General features: G+C 36.7%; 1 protein-coding gene across 1 annotated transcript in view; it reads right to left on the bottom strand.

Moving 5' to 3' along the window:
* LOC135072116 (paxillin-like) overlaps window positions 1-18,968 on the bottom strand; it is a 33,381-nt gene extending 14,413 nt beyond the window's left edge. Inside the window, exons 1-4 of the mRNA XM_063966069.1 lie at window positions 18,880-18,968; window positions 14,533-14,693; window positions 7,540-7,787; window positions 1,457-1,688 (exon numbers count right to left, since the gene is read on the bottom strand). Of these exons, the coding sequence (XP_063822139.1) occupies window positions 1,457-1,688; window positions 7,540-7,787; window positions 14,533-14,689 (637 nt within the window). The 5' untranslated portion in view covers window positions 14,690-14,693; window positions 18,880-18,968. The remainder of the gene's footprint in view (window positions 1-1,456; window positions 1,689-7,539; window positions 7,788-14,532; window positions 14,694-18,879) is intronic.
* Window positions 18,969-21,215: the final 2,247 nt, after the last annotated feature.

A 21,215-nucleotide genomic window follows, 5' to 3' on the forward strand; every position in this document is an offset into this window, starting at 1 on the left:
AGGATATTTTCGGACATCATGGGAACAGAATTAACATTATTATGTATAATCATCAGAATTATTGTGGTTAATTGTGCAACTTGAAGGGCACAATTTATTTATTATCAAACTATACATTTACTACTATAAACTATTGTTGTTTTGACATATTAAACATGAGAAGATTTTTAGTGGACATAAAACCATCTTTATGTCGTTGAAACATCAAAACTTACGATAAAGACCTCCAAAGCAACCTTAACTGTGTGCCAAAGAGCAATCAGTTAAATTGCTATATGGCTTACGAAAGTGGCTTGATTAAATCAAAATTACGGCTCTAATGTCCTCAAATTTCGTCTCACGTACTATATCAACCTCGTCTGGGCTAGACGCGTCCGCGATGCCAAGAGCGAGCCATTGTGAAGTGACAATTCTGGTCAATGATGTAAAGTTAAACACGTGTTGGGGCATCCGTCCACGGGATTTATAACAGGGCATTAGACATTCGCAAATAAATCTAATTTGTTAATTGGAAATCTTATACAGACAGTTGACGTATTAATTATTCTTGGTCATACCTTCTAGTCTCTTGAAATACGTCATTTATTATTGGATTACAGACATTACAGTCGACCGATACTTTTACTTGCTAAAGTCTACCCATTTTGGAAATATGAAAATGCAAAGGGATGATAATTATGACTTAAATATATGATAAATGTATCTTCAGCTTTATTCTAAGTTAATTTACGTAAATTATTGCCCTGATAAATGCGAAGTAGTGACTCAAAGTCAAATATCTAAATTTTAGTGTCAGTTTCGCGCGTGCCAAATGGCGTTATGAACTAGATTTATTTTCAATATTTACTTTTCATTATTTTAAAATGCTTTTGCAGGACTTTTACAGTTTGCAATCTCTTCAAAAAAGCTTCTTTCAACTTCAAAAAGCTTTTTTATAATCTCTAATTCACATAAGAACAGAAGAGATGCGTAAACGCAGTAACTAAATCAAATAAACAGAACCCAGTGCAGAGTTGATCTATTTCCGCGAGGTCAGTGGGGAAAAGGCGTCCTTGCCAAAAACAACATTCAACTATTAGTTCCCATGACACGGCATTTATCATAATATTTCAACGCACTTTTTCGCATTACACATGTAAAAGCAATAGTTTTAGAATAATATTCAAAATTACAAATATTTTTGTTTTAAAGAAACAAATAGATATCGGAAATTGGTTTACTACACAGCATCCGCAATAGTAAAAGTAAAATCTTGGTTAATATGAAAATAAATGCTTTCAGTACGAATGAGTACTTCATTAATCAAAACAAACTTAAAATTAGAAGTTTATCATTTGACTCCTATGAATAATTGTTTAAATAGTTTGATACAAGAAAAAAAATATAATCAAGCAAGAGATCAAGATAATCATATTCATGAATTTAATTTTTTTCTTTATAAAAAGTAAGGACTTACCAGATCGTTCACTGTAAGCGCTCTTATCAGCGTAATTCCCATATCTTGCGTTGCCCAAATCGTCCAGCAGTATATCCAGCTCCGTCAAGTTACCCCGGCCGGTGGTCCGGCCGTACCCGGCGGACTGTCCTGTGTTGTACGAGGGCGTGTGGCCACCATAGCTCGCTTGACTGCCGCCATACTTCACGGGCACTGTGCGTTCGTGTATTGAACTTGTGTTTTGATACGTAGGCTGTTGACAATGAAAAGGAAGCTATATTATATTGATGTCGTTTAAATAATTATTTTCATTAGTCTTATTGCAAAGTGAGGGTTTTTTAAAAACATATTCGAGTTGGGAAAACGAAACACTTAATTTTGTCAGGCTGAAAAAAGTAGTTCTACAAATTCAGCCTTTCATCATGTTGAAAAGATTTTATTATCTTAGTAAGCTGACAGAACAAGTAAATAGAATTATGTGACCTATTTTTGGAATGAATACCATGCAATTTGTTGATTGAAGTAAATTAGTTAAATTACTATAAGTGTATGTAATTTAAAGTAGGAAAGAGGGTACGGGAAATAACAGGCTTGTTCTATTGGAGCATTTGTCGGACAGCTGGCGTTGTGTTCACAGTAATCAATAGTATATTAACCTTTTCTTTTATATTTTTGTACAATGTTTATCAAGTAAAGCACAGGCACTTCTGATATTTAACATACAGTTAAAGTTTTTATACAGGTTCAAAAAATATTAAAGTGTCTGATATTTACAGTTAAAGTTTTTTTCAGGTTCAAAAAATATTAAAGTGTGCTTACTAGGAGCAGTTGAGCATTTCGTGGACAAATTAATTGGTCAACATTATTCAGCTTCTCCTAAAATTTACTCAATTATTTCATATACTGTCAAAATGTGTAATGGATATAGTTAGTTTTAGAGGAAAATGTAGATTTTGGCACGCGCCCCGAAGCGCGGGCCATAAGATCAACTACTGACGAGCGCCCTAAATCATCGTAACATCACTATAGCGTTTCGGACACGGGTAATTTATCATCGCCAGCCGCTCCTAGCGTGCCCCGACGTACGAGAAAACACCAACACCAAAACAAGTCACTCATAATAAACTAATTATAATCGTACATTTTATTACATTACTTTAAAGTATACACGACAGCACGTCCAGCTATACAGTGAAGCAACTAATGCCCGTTTTCACCATCAATCCCTAATTTTTAAGTGAACCCTATGAAAAAAAAATCCTGTTGTGTTACCATAGGGATCACTAAAACTAGGGATTGATGGTGAAAACGGGCATAAGGCAATCATAATAAGTATCATTTTGTAACAAAAATGTTTTTAATTTGCAATGCTGTCGATTGAATAGCTAGCTAGATTGATTCATGGGCCTCCTTAGCCAGGGGAGAGTGGCAGTTTGGCCTAAGAGAGAGCAAATCCGATTTTTAGCCAGGCTCCCCCAAATAACGTAATAATTATAACACTGGTTTGTAAGGACGTACCATTTCTAGGGGGAGCTAGCTAAAATCCCTTATCCCACACCCTCGATATGCCCATGGGTGGACAGATACATATTAGAAAAATATTATCGCGGATTCCTTGAAAACACGTTACTATGTAATAGTGCAATTAGCAGTTGCCAGTGTTTTTTGCTTTTGGCGTTCACTAACAATCTTTTTCGGCTCATCCGCTTGTCAACATCTATTTATTAAGTAATTTTTATGACAGTTTTAACTCGACATGATGTCTTTTAAACCAGCACAAATTTAGCTTGAAATTGGGGGGCGACAACGCGCATCTGACTTTTAGAATTTGATATGATTTGTATTTTATTTGGGACATTAACTTTGAAAAGTGCCCTCGTATATTAAGAGCTCCAGACTTAATGTTTTCATGAAGTGACAAGGACAAAACAATGAAAACGTCTCCACATGTTTTATTTATATTTAGCACTACGTCTGTGTCCGTTGCGATTCCGGAACGTTATTTGCCCTTATGCCAAATCATAAAGTATGTTCCAGTACGTATATTTCTGAACGTGGACTTTGTTTTACTAATGTTTGTTTAATATATATATTTTTTACATCTATTTCGTCAGAATTAATATTGTCTAAACGACTTTTCGTTGAATTCAATTAAATATTTTAACTTAGGGTGGGTGTACCAGTAACAAACCGAATAAGCGACATTTTAAAAGTAATTTTGATATTGTGACTCAATTATTACAACAATCATTGCAAAAAAAAGAATTAACTACTCCTTGTCTATCATAGAATCAAGTAGCCTATTCCAATTTTCTTAATAGCTGTAAGGTTTATTTTTATTTAACAATCAATGTGGAAAGTCGCAATGTGCCTAAGGTTGACCAGATCGTACCAAGTCGTGTTTGTCGCTTTTATTTATGACTAATGATTGGTAGATGTAGGTACGGCAGTGCTACCAAACGTAACAAAAGTGGCGGGAAATTCGACAGATTGTTAATATTTTGATGTGAAATTAGAAATGGTGTACTACTGGTTCCTGGTGTGGGACTGGTGCACCCACCCTACTACAATCTAAACGGTCAGTTTTAATATTAAATTCAGGATGAAATGTATCTAAGTTGTCCTCAAAAACGTAAGAATCATGGTAAGCCTAGTCCTGGGGGTTAATAATAATATTGAAAATAATTTGTTTTAATATTAAAAATGGTAAAATTATATTTCAATTCTCTTGTTTTATTGTTATTCACAATATTTAGTTCACAGAAAGATGAGTAGAGCCATCTAGTGCGGATCAAGAACACTTTGGCTCATTTCCAAAGAGGAAAAGTGTTTTGCTATTGAGAAGTTCTTCATTCAAACTCGAGATGGCGCTACTATTTTTGATTTCATTGAAGCACTCCTGCATTTGAAATTATGTACAACTAAGTTTTTAATGATGTAGACGAAAAACTTTGGACATTCGGCCAAATGGCCATTTGTAGAGACACCACTGAATCTCAGCACTGTGCGGCATCAAGGAGTTGTGACAAGAGGGTATTGTTTTGTGCTGTGGACAGTACATTACAATTCTATAAAAATGGATTAAAATTACAACACAAAACAATAACATAAATATTTTTATCGTCTTATTCAGTCATAATATAATTTAAGTCAGACCGTTTACTTAATGCGTCAGAATACTGTTTATTTATAACTAAAATATGTAGTTAATGATAACGACAATTTTTAATAATATTGATAAATGTTATCAGTTTCAAGGCCCAGCCTATCTTCGTAGAGTCGCTATAGCGGTTTGTACTCTCCAAAGCACACATTCTTAAAAACATGCAATTTATTTTTATCGTTAGACACAAACAATAGGGGTGTTATAAGTTTGACTTTTTTTTTTACTTGTCTATATGTTTGTGTCTGTCTGTCTCTAACATCATAGCTCCTGAACGACTGAAGCGATTTTTTTATTTCATATATTTTATCATATTCATATGATATCATAGTATTATGACTATGATATCATATGAATATGATAAAATTATTATTATCGACTAACCTAGCTAAAGTTATGGTATTTTTAGACAATCAGCTTCATTCAAGCCTGTTAGCCTGAAATGTGCTGACCAAATGGGAACAAGTGATACACAAACTAATTTTACACTAAACACTGTGCGTATCTATTGTGTTGTTTGGAGATTTTGTTTACATCATCATAACCAGCGTTAGTTAACGTAACAAGAAGCAAATAGTAACAGTTTTACATGAAATGCCTATTACTTGGATGATTTGTAAAACATGGAACACTGCTTTTTTTCTGATTTGTAGAATAATTGGTATAATTATTCAGTAATATAATTTATACACGTCTTAAGACAATTTTACTGTGTTTTACAGTCATAGTATTTTCCAAGTAATTTTTCCTATGTAACGTAAACGTAACGTATGATCAAATCATCCCTAGTGTAAACACAAAAAAACCTCACCTTACGTATATCGACGTAAACTAATTACATACGTAAATTATTACGTTATTTGTATTGACTTCATTGGGTATGAAAACTTACGAATGACGAACAAAATGACAAACTGACTTCTGTGACCACAACCACAAGGTCAAGTAAACATCGCACACGCTTAAGGATAATAAGGGAACAAACCATCGTACATATTAGTCCAGTCATTTAAGCTTAAATTAGGTAAGAATCTCGGAATTAGAGATACCCAGCTGTAAGTCTGTAAATACTTGTATATTGACACCCTAAAAGTTGTCTCAAAACCTACATATGGTAGGGTGTAAGCAACTATTAAATTTTAAGGTCAAAGGTCACAAAAATCGGTTTTTTGCGCTTTTTTTGGAAATATCTCATTTCCTATGGGTTTTTTGCTATTTGTATTTATTATCAATATTGTAGAATACTAAATTCTCTACAAATTTTGTTTAAATTTTTTTTTTATACGGTGAACCGTTTTCGAGATAGAGGGCGGAGAGCGCGCGGTCACTGCATCACTTCAGGTCAACTTAAGCGGTTTAGGTTTTTCATACAAAAGGATTTTCCCGCTAATTCCCGTGGGAATTTCGGTAATTACTTGTTGTAAATAAGCTTTAAGTTTACTAAGGTACCTACATGCCAAATTTCAAGCGTCTAACTTCCGTTAAGCGTTTAGATTTTTCATACAAAAGGATTTTCCCGCTAATTCCTGTTCCCGTGGGAATTCCTAAGTAAACTATAACCTGCCCAGGTGTATGTAGAATAATTGTACCAAGTTTCGTTAAAATCCGTCGAGTAGTTTTTGTTTCTATAAGGAACATACAGACGGACAGAGACAGACAAAAATTTTACTGATTGCATTTTTGGCATCAGTATCGATCACTAATCACCCCCTGATAGTTATTTTGAAAATATATTTCATGTATAGAATTCTGTCCGTCTGTATGTTCCTTATAGAAACAAAAACTACTCGACGGATTTTAACGAAACTTGGTACAATTATTCTTCATACACCTGGGCAGGTTATAGTATACTTAGGAATTCCCACGGGAACAGGAATTAGCGGGAAAATCCTTTTGTATGAAAAATCTAAACGCTTAACGGAAGTTAGACGCTTGAAATTTGGCATGTAGGTACCTTAGTAAACTCAAAGCTTAGTTACAACAAGGAATTCCCGAAATTCCCACAGGAATTAGCGGGAAAATCCTTTTGTATGAAAAATCTAAACCGCTTAAGTAGACCTGAAGTGATGCAGTGACCGCGCGCTCTCCGCCCTCTATCTCGAAAACGGTTCACCGTATAAAAAAAGTTTTTAAACAAAATTTGTAGAGAATTTAGTATTCTACAATATTGATAATAAATACAAATAGCAAAAAACCCACAGGAAATGAGATATTTCTAAAAAAAGCGCAAAAGACCGATTTTTGTGACCGTTGACCTTGAAATTTAATAGTTGCTTACACCCTACCATATGTAGGTTTTGAGACAACTTTTAGGGTGTCAATATACACGTATTTACAGACTTACAGCTGGGTATCTCGAATTCCGAGGTGAACTTACTATAATGACTGGACTATATCTATTTCAAGTGAGGTAATAGTACACTCTGTCGTATAACTTACTGCTACACACAACCAGCTAGCAACATAAGATAACCTTTTTTTAAAAGGTTTTTTCCTTTACGATTACTGTGATAAGTCGCCAGAAACTATCACAAAGAGCTCAAATAAAATCTTCAGAGGAGAGGAGTAAAGAGGAGTTGATCGAGCGAGATCGATTCCTAAATAATAATATCGAGAATAAAATGTCCTGTTTGTTAAAAACTATGTACTTAGTTTTACGGATAATACTGACTGAAAGTTAGCCCGTAAAACATTATTAATTGTTATGTTAACTTGCTCTACCATACCACAAGATTCCACTAAAGTAATTTAAACACGATTGGGTAATTGGGTATGCATCAATCATGATACTGTTTACCAAGCTTTAATTATACTGAATTAACTAAACCTTGGTTTTTCAATATTTCAATAAATCTTATTCTAAATTTTGTGAGATCTCTTCTAATAAAGATTGATAAAAGAATAAAAAGAGAAACACAATATTCGTGATAAAATTTCTTACCGAGCTAGGTTTGTGGTAATCTGAGCTGATATTCCTCGATCCATTTATAGAGCCGTAGCCAGTCGATGTGGGGGAGCTTAGACTGCCGCCTGGCGAGCTGAGCCGGCCAGGTGAGGCCCCCCTGCCACCAGGGGAACTGGTTCGACCAGGGGACGCGGTCCGGCCACCAGGGGAACTGGTACGGCCGACTGGACTGCCGACGCGGGCGCCAGGGTTGATGGAGTTTTGGAGGTCTGCGAGCAGCGCATCTGGAATTAAAGAAAGGGGGAGGTCATGAAATGGACTTGAAGAATCACAGGTTTAGTAGGTAATGGAAACTATTCGAGGTTAGATCTTATCATCATGATCATCATTTCAGCCATAGGACGTCCACTGCTGAACATACATAGGAGGCCTCCCCCAATGATTTCCACAATGGCCGGTTGGTGGCGGCCTGCATCTAGCGCCTTCCTGCTACCTCTATGAGCTCTTATAGACAAGGAAAAATAAATACATAAAATAACCCTTGACATATTACATAAAGGCATATCCTCATAGATAGTGCTGGTGGACTTTATTTGTTGCAAGAAACATCGATTTTACAATGTAACATTGACTGAATATCTTTTATTACTACGATAATTAATTATAGGTTTACTGTTATTAAGGCTAGGTTGCACCATCTTACTTTAACTTTAACAAACGACAAAAATCTGTCAAACTATATCAAAAAACACCGGTTAACGTCATAGTTACCGTTAAAGTAAAATGGTGCAACTCAGCCTAAGTGTCATCTCTTTGTAGATATGCCAATTGATAACGGCTATAAACCAGCTATAAGACAAATTAATTAAACAGTTTATAAACAAACAAGCGACTGCGCCGATGACATCAGGTTTATTTAAGTCCCCCGTTTAATTGGGGCGATGTAGGTAAATACTGGACCACGGGAACTGCAGAAATTAAAGCCATGTTGGTGTTACAGAACTGTTGGAACATGTGACTCTAAGTACAACGACCTTGTTATTACGAATTGCGAATTTGCGACTTTTAATTTTACCACATTTGCCTAAAAATGGACAGATGACATCCGGCAACAAGCTGGAACAAACTGGATGCAAATGGTTAGGGACAGAAGTCGGTGGAAGGTTGAAGAGGAGGCCTATGTTCGAAGACGAACCCCAAAGGCTGATATAGATAGATACATTTTACCACAGAATAATAATGTAGTTCGTATTTTACCTAAGACAGACAGAAAACCGTTCAAAATTACAACATCGTCGATGAAACTAGCAGTTCTTGAGAAACAAGTGAAAGACTTGTCAGCAAGTCTTGAAAGCAAAAGGAACAAGAAAAATGCGTGGTTTCCCTACAGAGCCCTATAGGGCAAACAGTTTTCCCAATGTAGAGCGTTATTAAAAGGGACAAGATGATGAACCCTTTTAGAAATAAGAAAATTGATCCATTCAAAATTTTCATCGCATTAAATATTTCTTGCCAAATGTATTGCACTTCACAAAACATGTCCGACCAAAGTGTATTTGTCAAGTCCTCCATCCGTAATCCTTGAACGTGTTTATCCATAACTAGTTTTGGATTTCGGAGTTCAATACCTTTCGTGTACTCGTTACGATCCAGGTGAATTTTAATAAGGTTACGATGAGAACAATCTCGCTTGCACACCGTTTCTTATCGGTCAACTACGGAATGCTTTAATGAAATTCTTTCAACGAAGATAGATAAGACACCATGAAGCTTTAGAACAATCAATCTCTTTGAGATCACATACAACGATGAAGTTATTTAGGTCACATTTTAGCAAAGAATGTTATAATTGAAATTATACCTAATCCTTCGCAGGCCTCGTACACCTCAGCATAGTCTGTCTGCGGCTTCAAATCCGAATTGGTCTTCAATATTTTCCCATAAACGTCGTCGTTTACCGTGTAATGTGTTCTTGACATCTTGATACAAATTCAAACCCGTTCCGAGTTAGTTATTTCGGCAACCACTGATCACATGAAACTGGTCTGGTCGACTTGCGAAAAATAAAAAAGGAACCCCAAACCAAGGGCAGAGGGATTCTAAATTTAAATATCTCCTTATGCCGGCTAAGGAGGCGCGGGCGACTCTCATATAGACTAATGCAGGACTGATTCACCTCGAGGCACAGCCGCAAAAATCGCGCACAGCTTAACACATTGTTCACATAAATATTTGCGTTTCTACGTTTGAATTTCAAGCGCGTCGCTACAGAGCGCTGTACGACCGTAATATGTCCATTATTTGGTTTACCGATATGTAGTTTGAACGTTTTATTCAACCTTGTTTGGTTTGAATCATCTTATGTAAATATGAATTCTATTTAATAGCTATCCAGTATGCAAACTAGATATGAATGAGTAATACAATAATTTTGCTTGTAAGTAATGATAGAAGTAAGTAAAGTAGACGTAGAGTCAATTGAACAAATAAGTTAAAAATTGTATTGTTATGAATTTTAAAATTCCTCGACACTTCTTTTCCAAAGGATAATTTGTAGCGGTTTAGTGTTTGACAGTAATGTAGGTCGAAGATGTGCGTAAGAAATATTTTTTGAAAATGTTACGAATTAGGTTTATCTACATGAACTGTCGCAAGCCTATCAGAAGCGTCACAAAGCACGATCTCCCGCTTTTCTTCTTCAGTCACTACTACCTTCATAAGGTTGTCAGTTCATTGATCAGGTGAGCGTCTTACTCTACTTTATGAAGAAGGTACAGAAATTACCTCTTTATCAACTAACAGCTTCAAATCTCAAAGTTAATAAGGAACTACTTTCTAATAAAGTTGTAAGTGCTGCAGCGCATAATGACGTCAGTCAGTTCATCGATCAGAGGAGCGTCCTACTCTCCTTTATGAAGATGGTCCAAAAATTCTTCAAATCTCAAAGATTTTAAAATCCGCCTTTTAATAATGTTTAAAGCGCTGGAGCGCTGGAATGTACTGGTCATCAATGAAGCGCTGACGCCGCGATAATGAAGCCGAGGCGTCATGCGATGACGCGGGCGCGGAATTTGTCTCGCTTGCTCTCGCTTATTGGCGGCATTCCGATTGGAAGATAGTAACTTTGACCTTATTGGAATTGACCTCTTGGAATAACCGCAAGGTTTAAAGGCGCGGCGCCTGGTCTCAAGTTGAAGAGATAATGTGCAATTGCAAATTCCTATTAAGGCTTGGTATTTCTGCTAAAGTAGGTATTTCGCGCTGTCAAAATCTGCGCGCGCAATACTTCGCCGAAGACAGCGCGCCAAAGAGCTCTCGCGGCTACACAGTATAGAAATACGCAGTTTAGAAAATTAAATACGCAGTTGGTTAGGTTAGGTTGACTTCCTTCCGTTCAAGCGTCACACTCACAGCACTTTCTAATACAAATCATATCCAAGTGATACAAATTAAAACAACTTTCAAAATTTTTGGGAACACCTATATTTTAGAATCGAATAAATATAGAATATAACTGCCAAAGTAAACACGGTTCAAAGAGGCGTGGCGTCACCCGACCTTCCGGAAGTTCCGCGCCGGCTAAAAGAATTTCAAGATTACGTCACCCGACCTATCGGTAGATCCTCGGGAGCTTGAGCGATTGGAAAAACATTTTATGATCAGTTACTCGTAGTAGCGATTATTTAGAGCTTGGATAATAAATTATAGTTGTTGCAATTCACAAAGCTTTGCATGTGGTTAATTACATTAATCAGTACACGCATCAATTTTGTTCAGTCTTTTTGTTTATTAATAAATAAAAATATCATACTAAAATTGCATACATATTTGTTTGTATTGGTCTTTCCATAATTTATGTATAACGTATGTACGGGGCTCTGTATCGAAAATCACTATGAGCAATGAGCATCACACATGGTTACCTGGAGTGCATTACCGCAGCAAAATTTTTATAAATGTTGTGCTTTAGAGAGTCGAGAGTAGGTATAGCAGATAATTAGTCCATCGTGAGCAGAAATTTGTCCACTAATAGCAAAATTCGTTCAAATTATAGTTTTAAAGTTATTGGCTAGAAGATTCTTCTATCTTGCAGCTTAGACCTTTAGCTACAGATCACAGTATTTTTGAAACATTCTTACGCATGGTGGAGGAAGGGACGCTCTAGAGCAGTGGTTTTTAACCGGTGGTCCGCGGACCACTGGTGGTCCCTGGAGGCATTCCAAGTGGTCCACGATGTGCACTTGCACACCTTGGTCAAAACCACTTTTAACTGATTTTTGCAGTCAAACTGGTTTTGACCGATTATGAGGTGGTCCCTGACAAGACAGAAATTTGGTAAAATGGTCCCTCATGACTTAAAAGTTTAAAAACCACTGCTCTAGAGACTCAAAACTACAAGGATACACATGAACTCCAGTTTTAAATCCGTTGATATCTGCTGCATCTGCCATGTTTTTGGCTATAAGATTCTTCTATCTTACGGCTTAGACCTTTAGCTACAGACCTTAGACAGTATTTTTGTGAAAATTCTTACGCATGGTGGAGGAAGGGACGCTCTAGACACTCAAGTCTATAAGGAGTCACATCAACTCCAGTTTTAAATCCGTTGACATCTACTGCATCTGCCATCTTTTTGGGTAGAAGATTCTTCCATCTTGCAGCGTAGACCTTTAGCTACAGACCTTAGACAGTATTTTTTTGAAAATTCTTACGCATGGTGGAGGAAGGGATGCTCTAGACACTCAAGTCTACAAGGAGTCATATGAACTCCAGTTTTAAATTCGTTGACATCTGCAGCATCTGCCATCTTTTTGGCTAGAAGATTCTTCCATCTTACAGGTTAGACCTTTAGCTACAGACCTTAGATAGTATTTTTTATTATTTATTTGTGTCAGTGTGCTCTTCTAAAGAGTGTAAGACGATTGTAATTTGTATGTAGGTACTATTAAAATGTAATTTTAACTCATTGGTTTTGTCTCATATTTGAGGAATGTACTATGTATCATGAGTAGAGTCTTCGTTTAAAAGGATGCGAACGATTTAAATTTCAATAGGTAGACAAAATTGATAATTCTTAATTATCAAAAATTTCTCCAGTAACACTGATATTATTATACTGTGACTCATCAAAGTCATCATTGTCAAAATTATTGACAAATCGCGAACTGTCACGGCCAAAAAACTGACACGCGTCCGTCCTCCGTAAGCGCCACCGCGCGACTGATTGAGATTGTCCAAGCCGTCATGGACGATTTTTTCCACATTTTTTAACATAGTAACTAAATAAGACGCAATATAAAAATTTCATCCGTTAAAAGCCCTCAAGTTATTTCTGAACTTTAGTTTAGTAAAAGATTTAGAATTTCAAATCGCTTATTTTAAAAATAAAACCATAAATAGAAAACGAATAGAGGTAACTTTGGGAATTTATTCTATCGAGTCAACTTCATCAAATCGTGTTTCCATCCGTTAATAGCCCTAGAAAATATCCTCAACTATGCCCAATAAAAATCTTAGCCTTTAATTTTACTGTTTAGTACCTCAAAAATGAAAAATGAAAACCTCATTTTCGCCATTTTCTCTGCTACCCGGCCTTAAGAACCATATTCGGTTGTGCATAAGTAAATTAATTAATATATAAAAGAAAAACAATGGAGTCTCCAATGTTGAATGAATGCAGCAAATGCAGCAGCCCAAAAGATTTAGGACTCACTGAATGGCTCTACAAAAAGGCCTTTATCTATGAGGTTCCCAACCAGAGGCGACCCGAGAAAGATATATGAAAAATCTCTTATTTTTTGGCCAACTTAATAACTCTTCAAACAGCGAGACTTTAATGGGATATCAACGAATGATAAAGATCTCCAAACCAAAAACCAACCATATTATGCCGGAAAATAAAAAGTTGTCTATGAATGGGTCTCGTAGCAGCTAGGTCTTGTATTATTAATGAACTGCGCAACGAGCGTTGGTTCTAAATAACTTATTCATAAATGAGATTAAATCTTGAGTTTTTACTCACTATTAAAAGATTCTTATGATAAATGCTATACCCACTTTTGCGTTTTCTTTAGAACAGTTAGCGCCTGTTAGGATTTTCTTAGCACAGTCACTCGTAGTGTTGGCTCGTAGCTCCGAGAAGCAAAACTTTACAAGGCGTTTAACATGCACTCGTAGTTTATTGTATCGCTGGCCGTAGCAAGGATGATCATTGATCATTGCTACGAGAAATTTTATTTTGTGTTTGTATTTTCTACGATTTTTATTTAAATTGAAACTATCACTTCCGATATGTTTTATTGAGTTAGATAATTACATTTAAACATTTAACTATTTAGTGTTAAGAGTTCATGAAATATATTTCAGCAGAAAATTTTATTAGTTTCAAATAAAATAAGAAAAACAAGAGTTCCAAGATAGAGCCTTGCTGCACACCCTTCAGAAAAGTAAGTTTATAACCATAATAAAACTTTACCGATGCAATTAGGTGTTTTCCTGAAATAGTGTAGCTTTACATAAAATACGAATGTTTCAGGGAAAAGAGCACCCAGAAACATTCTAAGTTTCTCAGCTCCAGATATCGCGCATTGCATTGTCTCTGCGTGTAACATAATGTTACATGCGGCGATATGTTAATAACTATAAACAATGCAACTTGTCGGTATCTATGAAGCATTTTGCGGTCCGAACCGCAAGGTTATCGGCGAGCTGACACCGCTCCTTGGCCGATAGATACTATGCTAGCTAGCCGCGACTTACAAAATCACCAACACAGACTGGACAATACAACCGTATTAGTTTTCTATGTATCATCCAGTCAATAGATACGCGGTCAAGAAAAACATTACCCCGGTTTACATCAAACATAATAGACAAAAAGCTTCGACCCATTACAGATTAGATGCGATTGCGCAACATTTGTTTACGGAGTGGCTTCGAACGCTCCACTGACACGCTACCGATATAGCGCAAGGCCGCACTATAAAAGCCACCTGACTCATTGGTAATTGTATCAATATTTTCACTTACCTAAGTATGCGCTGAAGTCTGAGAAGTATTTCCTCCAATCGGTCGAACTCAACTCGGGGGGGTTCAGAGGTCCACGATCAGCACTGTACTTCCGCTCGAGGACGGGGGAGAACGAGACGGATTTGGGGGATGCGGAGCGCGTGCGCACGGACGCCATCCCTCTGCACTAGAGTATAAAAGGCGGAGCTGATCAAATTCGCGGCAGTCGTGGTTGCACCGCGGCTGGGATATGACTGGTTATTTTCGGTCAGATGGTGAGTTATCTGCGGGCGACGCTGGGTGATAGCGCGGTCGCACTGCGGAGCTGGCGACAGAGTTACGCGACGTGCTATTCCCGTCAGGTGGTCATTTCCGCCGTTTCACAACCTATAGCGAACTGACTTCTTCGTTAACCTATTTTCTTTACGGCGAGACGACGAAAAATAGGCCAAAGTGTAACAATGGTCGAAATACTTCTGAACACTGATACGTCGATGAGACGGGATGTAGAGTTGGCACGTCCAAATTACTATTTAAATTAGTGGGTTTCTATAAAAGGTTCGAGCGAAGAGGTTGTTTTTAATAGAAATTGTGCGGTCGTCATTAGAAGGGCTGGCGACACCTGTGTTTTACGTAAGTGCGTGGGCGGGCGCCGCCTCACGAATCGTTGAAAGCTCACGTGGTCGTCGTAAGCGGAATTAAACAGTTTTCCCTTTAGTTTCTACATAACACTTGAGAACAAGTAGTCTCTTGTTTGATTCCGTCGCCAAAGTAATCTCAGTATAGACAGTGGGGTCAGCTACAGCCAAATTGCTTTAATTGCAGTGGCATTACAGATAATAACGGTATGTTTGGCATACATTATGTTTGTTTCAAAGCGGAGTTATTAGCCTCATTGTTTTCCCGCTAATGACAGCTAGAAGGCATATCTTGAATGTTGAAGCGATTTTAAAATCGAGTAATTATTCGAATAAAGATTAGCTTTGTTCTTTGTCCACACGCCGTGGGCGGCGCCCATCGCAGTGGGTGTAGCCTGACTGAAGGCCAGTACGTACTACTGATTGAACTAGATAAGAGTAAAAAGGTTTCCATAAAACCATTTTTGCATTAGGTAGACTACTCGTAGATAAGCGAAAAATATCTCGCTTTAGCAAGAGTGATTACATGAGATAGATATTGAATCGGAAACAGTTTCTAAGGACCAAAATGCAACAAAATGTATTCAAAAAGAGCTGAAATGATTATCTCTTCCTTAGATGTAGACTTTTAAAAGCACCCTGCTTCAGGTGGAACATTGTGCTAGATAGCTTTGTATATTATTTACATGTTCATGTAACTTTTCACAGTATTGACATGTCGCAAGACAATATCACGTGCGCAGTGACACTTTATGTCGCAGAGTGATTGCCGGAAGCGTGGCTGACAGATGGTCGCGGTTCACTTGACAAATAAAATGCCCGCGCCTGCTATGATTGGTGTAATTAAATTGTAATGGCGCACAACAATGGCGCTCTATTAAATAATAAAATAAGATCAAGCATTGACAACTAATATTGTTTAGTTTGTAGTGTAGTTTTCAAGTCTTTTAAGCATGTCACGCAAGTCCCTGCAAGACTTCGAGATATTGTCTAGTACGAACTGGAATTCGCTGCCTGCTGCTGTCTTCCCTGAATACTATAGTCCTTTTTTAGGCGAGAGTGAATAGGCACTTACAGGTCAGATAATATGTACCATCCTAGACTGCATCTCACTTAACACCAGGTGCGATTGCGGTCAATATAGGTCTCTACTATCCCTAGGGCACTCGCTCATCATGACATGTTCCACCAACTTATTAACTTTTCTGGTATCCAGAATTGAGTTTAGTTTATAGAATGTGTTTTGTCCCCGAAAACAAAAACGTAGGTAGAGCCTTAAATAAGCTTCGCAATTAGCAATGAGATTCCAACAATGCTGCAATGATGACTCCTCAAATTTTATCAGACATTTTATATATTAAGCCAAAGCTTTATTTTCTAGTAACTAGTAACCAACACCCATTTCTATTGTGAATACAGCTTAGGAAGTATAGCAAATTGTAAACAATACTTGTTAGTCGCGCGTCAACAAAGTGTTCAACAATGTGCGGCCACAATACGTTTTTGCCACGTTCTAATCCTAAGAGAAACTTGTGATGTGAGGAAAGGTCTTTCAAAGGTACAGCAGTTCAGACTATACATTTTTTATGCAAAATGGCCCGTATTACAAGGAGATAAGATGCCACTGTTTTAACTTGATGCTGTCGTCTGCAGTGTTATTGTTTAGGGACTATTTATTATGCACACTATTGACAAGCCAATTTGCATATGTCCGTAAATACCGCGGTAACGTTAGATGTTGTTCTATGAAAAGCTCCATGAATATGGAAACAAAATCATAAAATTATACGATTGGTAATCATAGTACCTTCCTCATTTCTTACGACATAGAATATCCTAGTGAAAATGTGTTATATCCCGACGTAACTACACATTACATAGAAGTAATCCAGAACTGTAAATAATAATTAAACTTGTCTGCCCACACGTGAAAAAAAGCTTTGTTTTGAAATGAAACCCGAAGCAACAATAAATCACACACTATTCATTCCAATGACATGAATGCGGTATTAATTAATTATTGTCTGCCGGATTACTAATGTTTGGCCAAAAAACGTTTCCCAAATTATCACATCGCAAACAACGTTTCGCAAATTTTCATTTGGCATATTCTCATTTGGCAACACCCACTTATTGCAAACTTTTAATTCGCAAATGTCGATTTTGGCATATTATTATTTAGCAAATTATTGTTTGGCAAAGTATGTTTTCCCAAATGTTTCATTTGGCAAAAATATTTCACGATAAACTATTTACAAAATAATTTGATTGGTGCATAGAATGGAATACAAATTAGCTTGTAGTTATTATTTTGTTTAGTGGGTAGTTATTATAAAATTTGTCCTAAATTAATTTTTATATTTCATTCTTTTTATCGAAATTTCCAAATGATTGAATAATAATAGAGGTGATTCTTAAGGGTCACTGTTCTAACCTAACCTAACCTACTATTTTCTGCAATACCTACTTTCTGCAACCATACTATTTTCTGCAATCTCTTTGTTTTACATAAAATTCTCGTGAAAACCATGATCTGCCTTATGCTTTGATTTGTGGGTAACGGTGAGTAAGTATGTGAAGTGTCAATTTGACCAAACAAATTATTTGGGATATAATATTTGGCAAAATAAAACATTTGCTATATAAACATTTGCCAAGTAAAATTTTGCCAAATGATAATTTGCCCAAATGAAATAGTTGCGAAAAGTGCAGTTGCTAAAAGTTCATTTGGGAAATGAAACTTTGGCGATAAGTTGTTTGCGAAGTGAAATTTGGCGAAAAGTAATTTGGCCAAACGGAAGGATACCTTGTCTCTTGTCTGCCACTTACTAATTTGGTTGTACCTACATTATTATTTTAAAAGGGTAAGCTTTCTTTTTTTTCAATATATTTTTGATACCATACCATTAACATAGATTGTAATTGATATGGAGTCTGTTTAAAACTTCCAATCATAATCTTGACAAGGATACGACAAATAATATGGAGAGAGACATGTGGGGCGACATATAGCAACACTATATGCATATTTCATACACACAATAACAAACAACATGTCAATCCTGAGTTACAAGCATGACATCGATACTTGCACGAATACTTTGATTGAAAGAATAATAAACGCTATCAAGTCTGAAATGGGTGGCTACTAACTATAAGATCAACCCAGAAGTATATCAACAAAGAGCCTTGTTTCACGCCACTACTGTAAAGAAACCCCTCAAAGTTAGGTCAGCTTTTATCAAATCTATCGGATACTCTAGTTTAGAGAGCATTGACAGCTCTCAATTCATTGGTCGGTGTTGCCCCTGTTTATTTATAGGCAATTAACGCCGATGCGCGCCGCCAAATACCTACTACGGCTTCATGTTCTTTTGATTGACTGTTGATATTTTGGGGCGACAAATTTCGAGTTTCGACATTGATTGTCTAACAGTCTACACTCTACAGCATAATAAGAAACTTAAATGTCGTTACAACAATTGAAAGCAGACAATATTGTGGTTGCGCAAAACTAATTCATCACAGCGTATCATCAACATAAATTATTAATACGGTCAAAACAGATTTGATTCTAGATGAACCATCGAAAATCGCTGGATATTTTAGACACGGAACCGCCAGCCAGCAGTGCAAACCTCGCTAACGAACACAAATTGAGGATTCGCTTCACACTTGTCTCACTCATCAACCGTCACCAATTGATTCACAACGACCGCGTCGCACTCACTCAAAACTGAACAACTGCTCTCATTCGTAATTTGACGTTAATTAGTAGTTTCGTAGTTCGTTCGTCCCGCGCGTGGTCGGATGGATGTCGTCGATGCGACTGCCACGCCGGAGCCGGTCGCTCGCGCCTAGCGCAACATCAGTGGGACGGTTTCTAATGATCTTCAGCTCATTGTGGTAAGGAATTGCGCGTTTAATGGGGACGTGTGGGCGATAAACGTATCGGTAACGAGTGACCAGGGAAGGTCGTGCGGGTGTCTAGTGCACCGTTCGCGGAAGCCGCCGCGGATGGTAATGCAATGCGGGACGCGGTCACCTGTAGGATTCAACTTTTTACGCTTCCTGACAGGAGGGGATCGCGCACGCCAAAGAACATTAAATCCGTAATCTGTAAGCGTTGATTAATTAAATAAAGGGGACTGTGTTCCCCGTAGGGATACGAAGTTTTTGCGAATCATTGACGACCTTAAAATGCTAGACTATAAGCAAGAAGCAGGCAGCACCAAGGGATAGCGTGGAATAAGGAATAACAATTTTGAACATTAAAATAGTTTCAAGTAGAGTTTTAGGAATCATGATCCTTTTAAATGTAGGAAATAATAGCACTCGTGCGGACAATAACAATGATGATGACTATGACGAGGAGTCGGTCTGATCCATTAGTCAAGCCGAAGCTGATGCCATGGCCGTCACCGTATCTAACGAACCGTGAACACAAGATTTACTTCTTCTCAGTTTCGTAACAAATAATTAGGCATTATCTTATACTTAATTAGCTATACTTCCGGGTACCACGAGTGGGCGAGGAGTACTATTTTTGGTAACCTGTTTTAGTTTGTTGCTTCTAAGATACATGCGTGTAGGACCGCGAACGTCATAAAATATGATTTATTAGATGGACAAATACGAAATCTTATTTAAATTTATTGTTATGTGTATCAAAAATGTAACGGGTACAGCGACAGTTATGGTGCAAGAACACAAATACCTACCAGAATCAAAGATAACAAACACGTTTTGAAAAAACATTCTCAGGGTCTATAGAAGTTCAAATCAAACTATTTCAATAATCATAAATTAGCGTTCTTATCAACGTTATTAAACTTAAAAACATTTTAGTTCCTATAGAAAAAGCATTAAAAACGTAAAAGCTTCTTACTTATCAATAATAAACCTTAAACCTTTATCAATAATACTACTCTAAAAGTAACCCAGTTCAGAAAGGATTGACGTAGTTTGGGATTTCGATATACCGAACTATTAACAACCTAGAGACCTTGTACACGATCTGTGTCCACTTAAAGATGACTACAGAAGCTTGTTTGGACTAAAATAATTGTACTTCTTTGTTCTATTAAACCTACACGACAATATATCACAGGCGGTAATTTATTGCCAATTGTTTAGGTGTATTTTAATTCATGGTTAATTGGATATTTAATCTTCATTTTCAAGATACAAACTATGTATTTATACGTACCGATTCCAGATCGTTCCATTTGTAATCGACCTTCACCGAATTTTACTAGCTCAGAAATAGCTTTATAGATATTTTGGTATAAAACATGTGTATGAAATCAATCATTTTTAAATCAGTCCAAATTACTCTGAATATTTTTATGAACCTTAACCCAAATGATAATTTTATTGGATGACAATTGGAGTCTTCCAGTGACTTTTCTCACTTTTAGCTATAAAGCTTGGCCTACGGGCCAAGACCGCTGGATTGAATTTTTAAATATTTTTTCTTCCAGCAACTGGGCCCACTCTAAGAATCTAGACTAGATATTTGTTGATGTTATAATAAATCAAGAAAATTCCATCCAATATCAACAAGTAGGTAGTGATAGAGAACAAGATGAGGTAAAATTATCCAAAAATTACGTTATTTTATAGAAATCCAAGAATACAAATATGTAACTGCAAAACTAATAAATGTCACAACGATGTCGTCCATCATTAAATTAGACCGTAGATCATTAAATAGTTACACGGCTGTACAGAAAATGATTTTAAATATGGGATGATTACATCCTGTACGGAATTACGGATCAAATACAGTCATCTCATGTGGTAGTCGACTGGTTGCATCACGGTTGTTAAAATTCTTCCTGTCAGCTCAACTACTATGATTATACTAAGAGAGCTTACTAGAAAATAGACATTTTAGAAATCTGAAGATAATTAAAATTAATTAAGTAATAGAATAGTCTCTTATCTTAACTGACTTAACTATTATTAAAGCTTTTCTAAGCTTTACGGTAAACTAAAGGTACAGCCTTTACGTAAAGTTCAATAGCCAAGCTTAGAGCGGAACAATCAATAAGTGCAATTAAG

Source organism: Ostrinia nubilalis, chromosome 5 (assembly GCF_963855985.1).
Source record: "Ostrinia nubilalis chromosome 5, ilOstNubi1.1, whole genome shotgun sequence".
NCBI classification, from domain to species: Eukaryota; Metazoa; Arthropoda; class Insecta; order Lepidoptera; family Crambidae; genus Ostrinia; species Ostrinia nubilalis.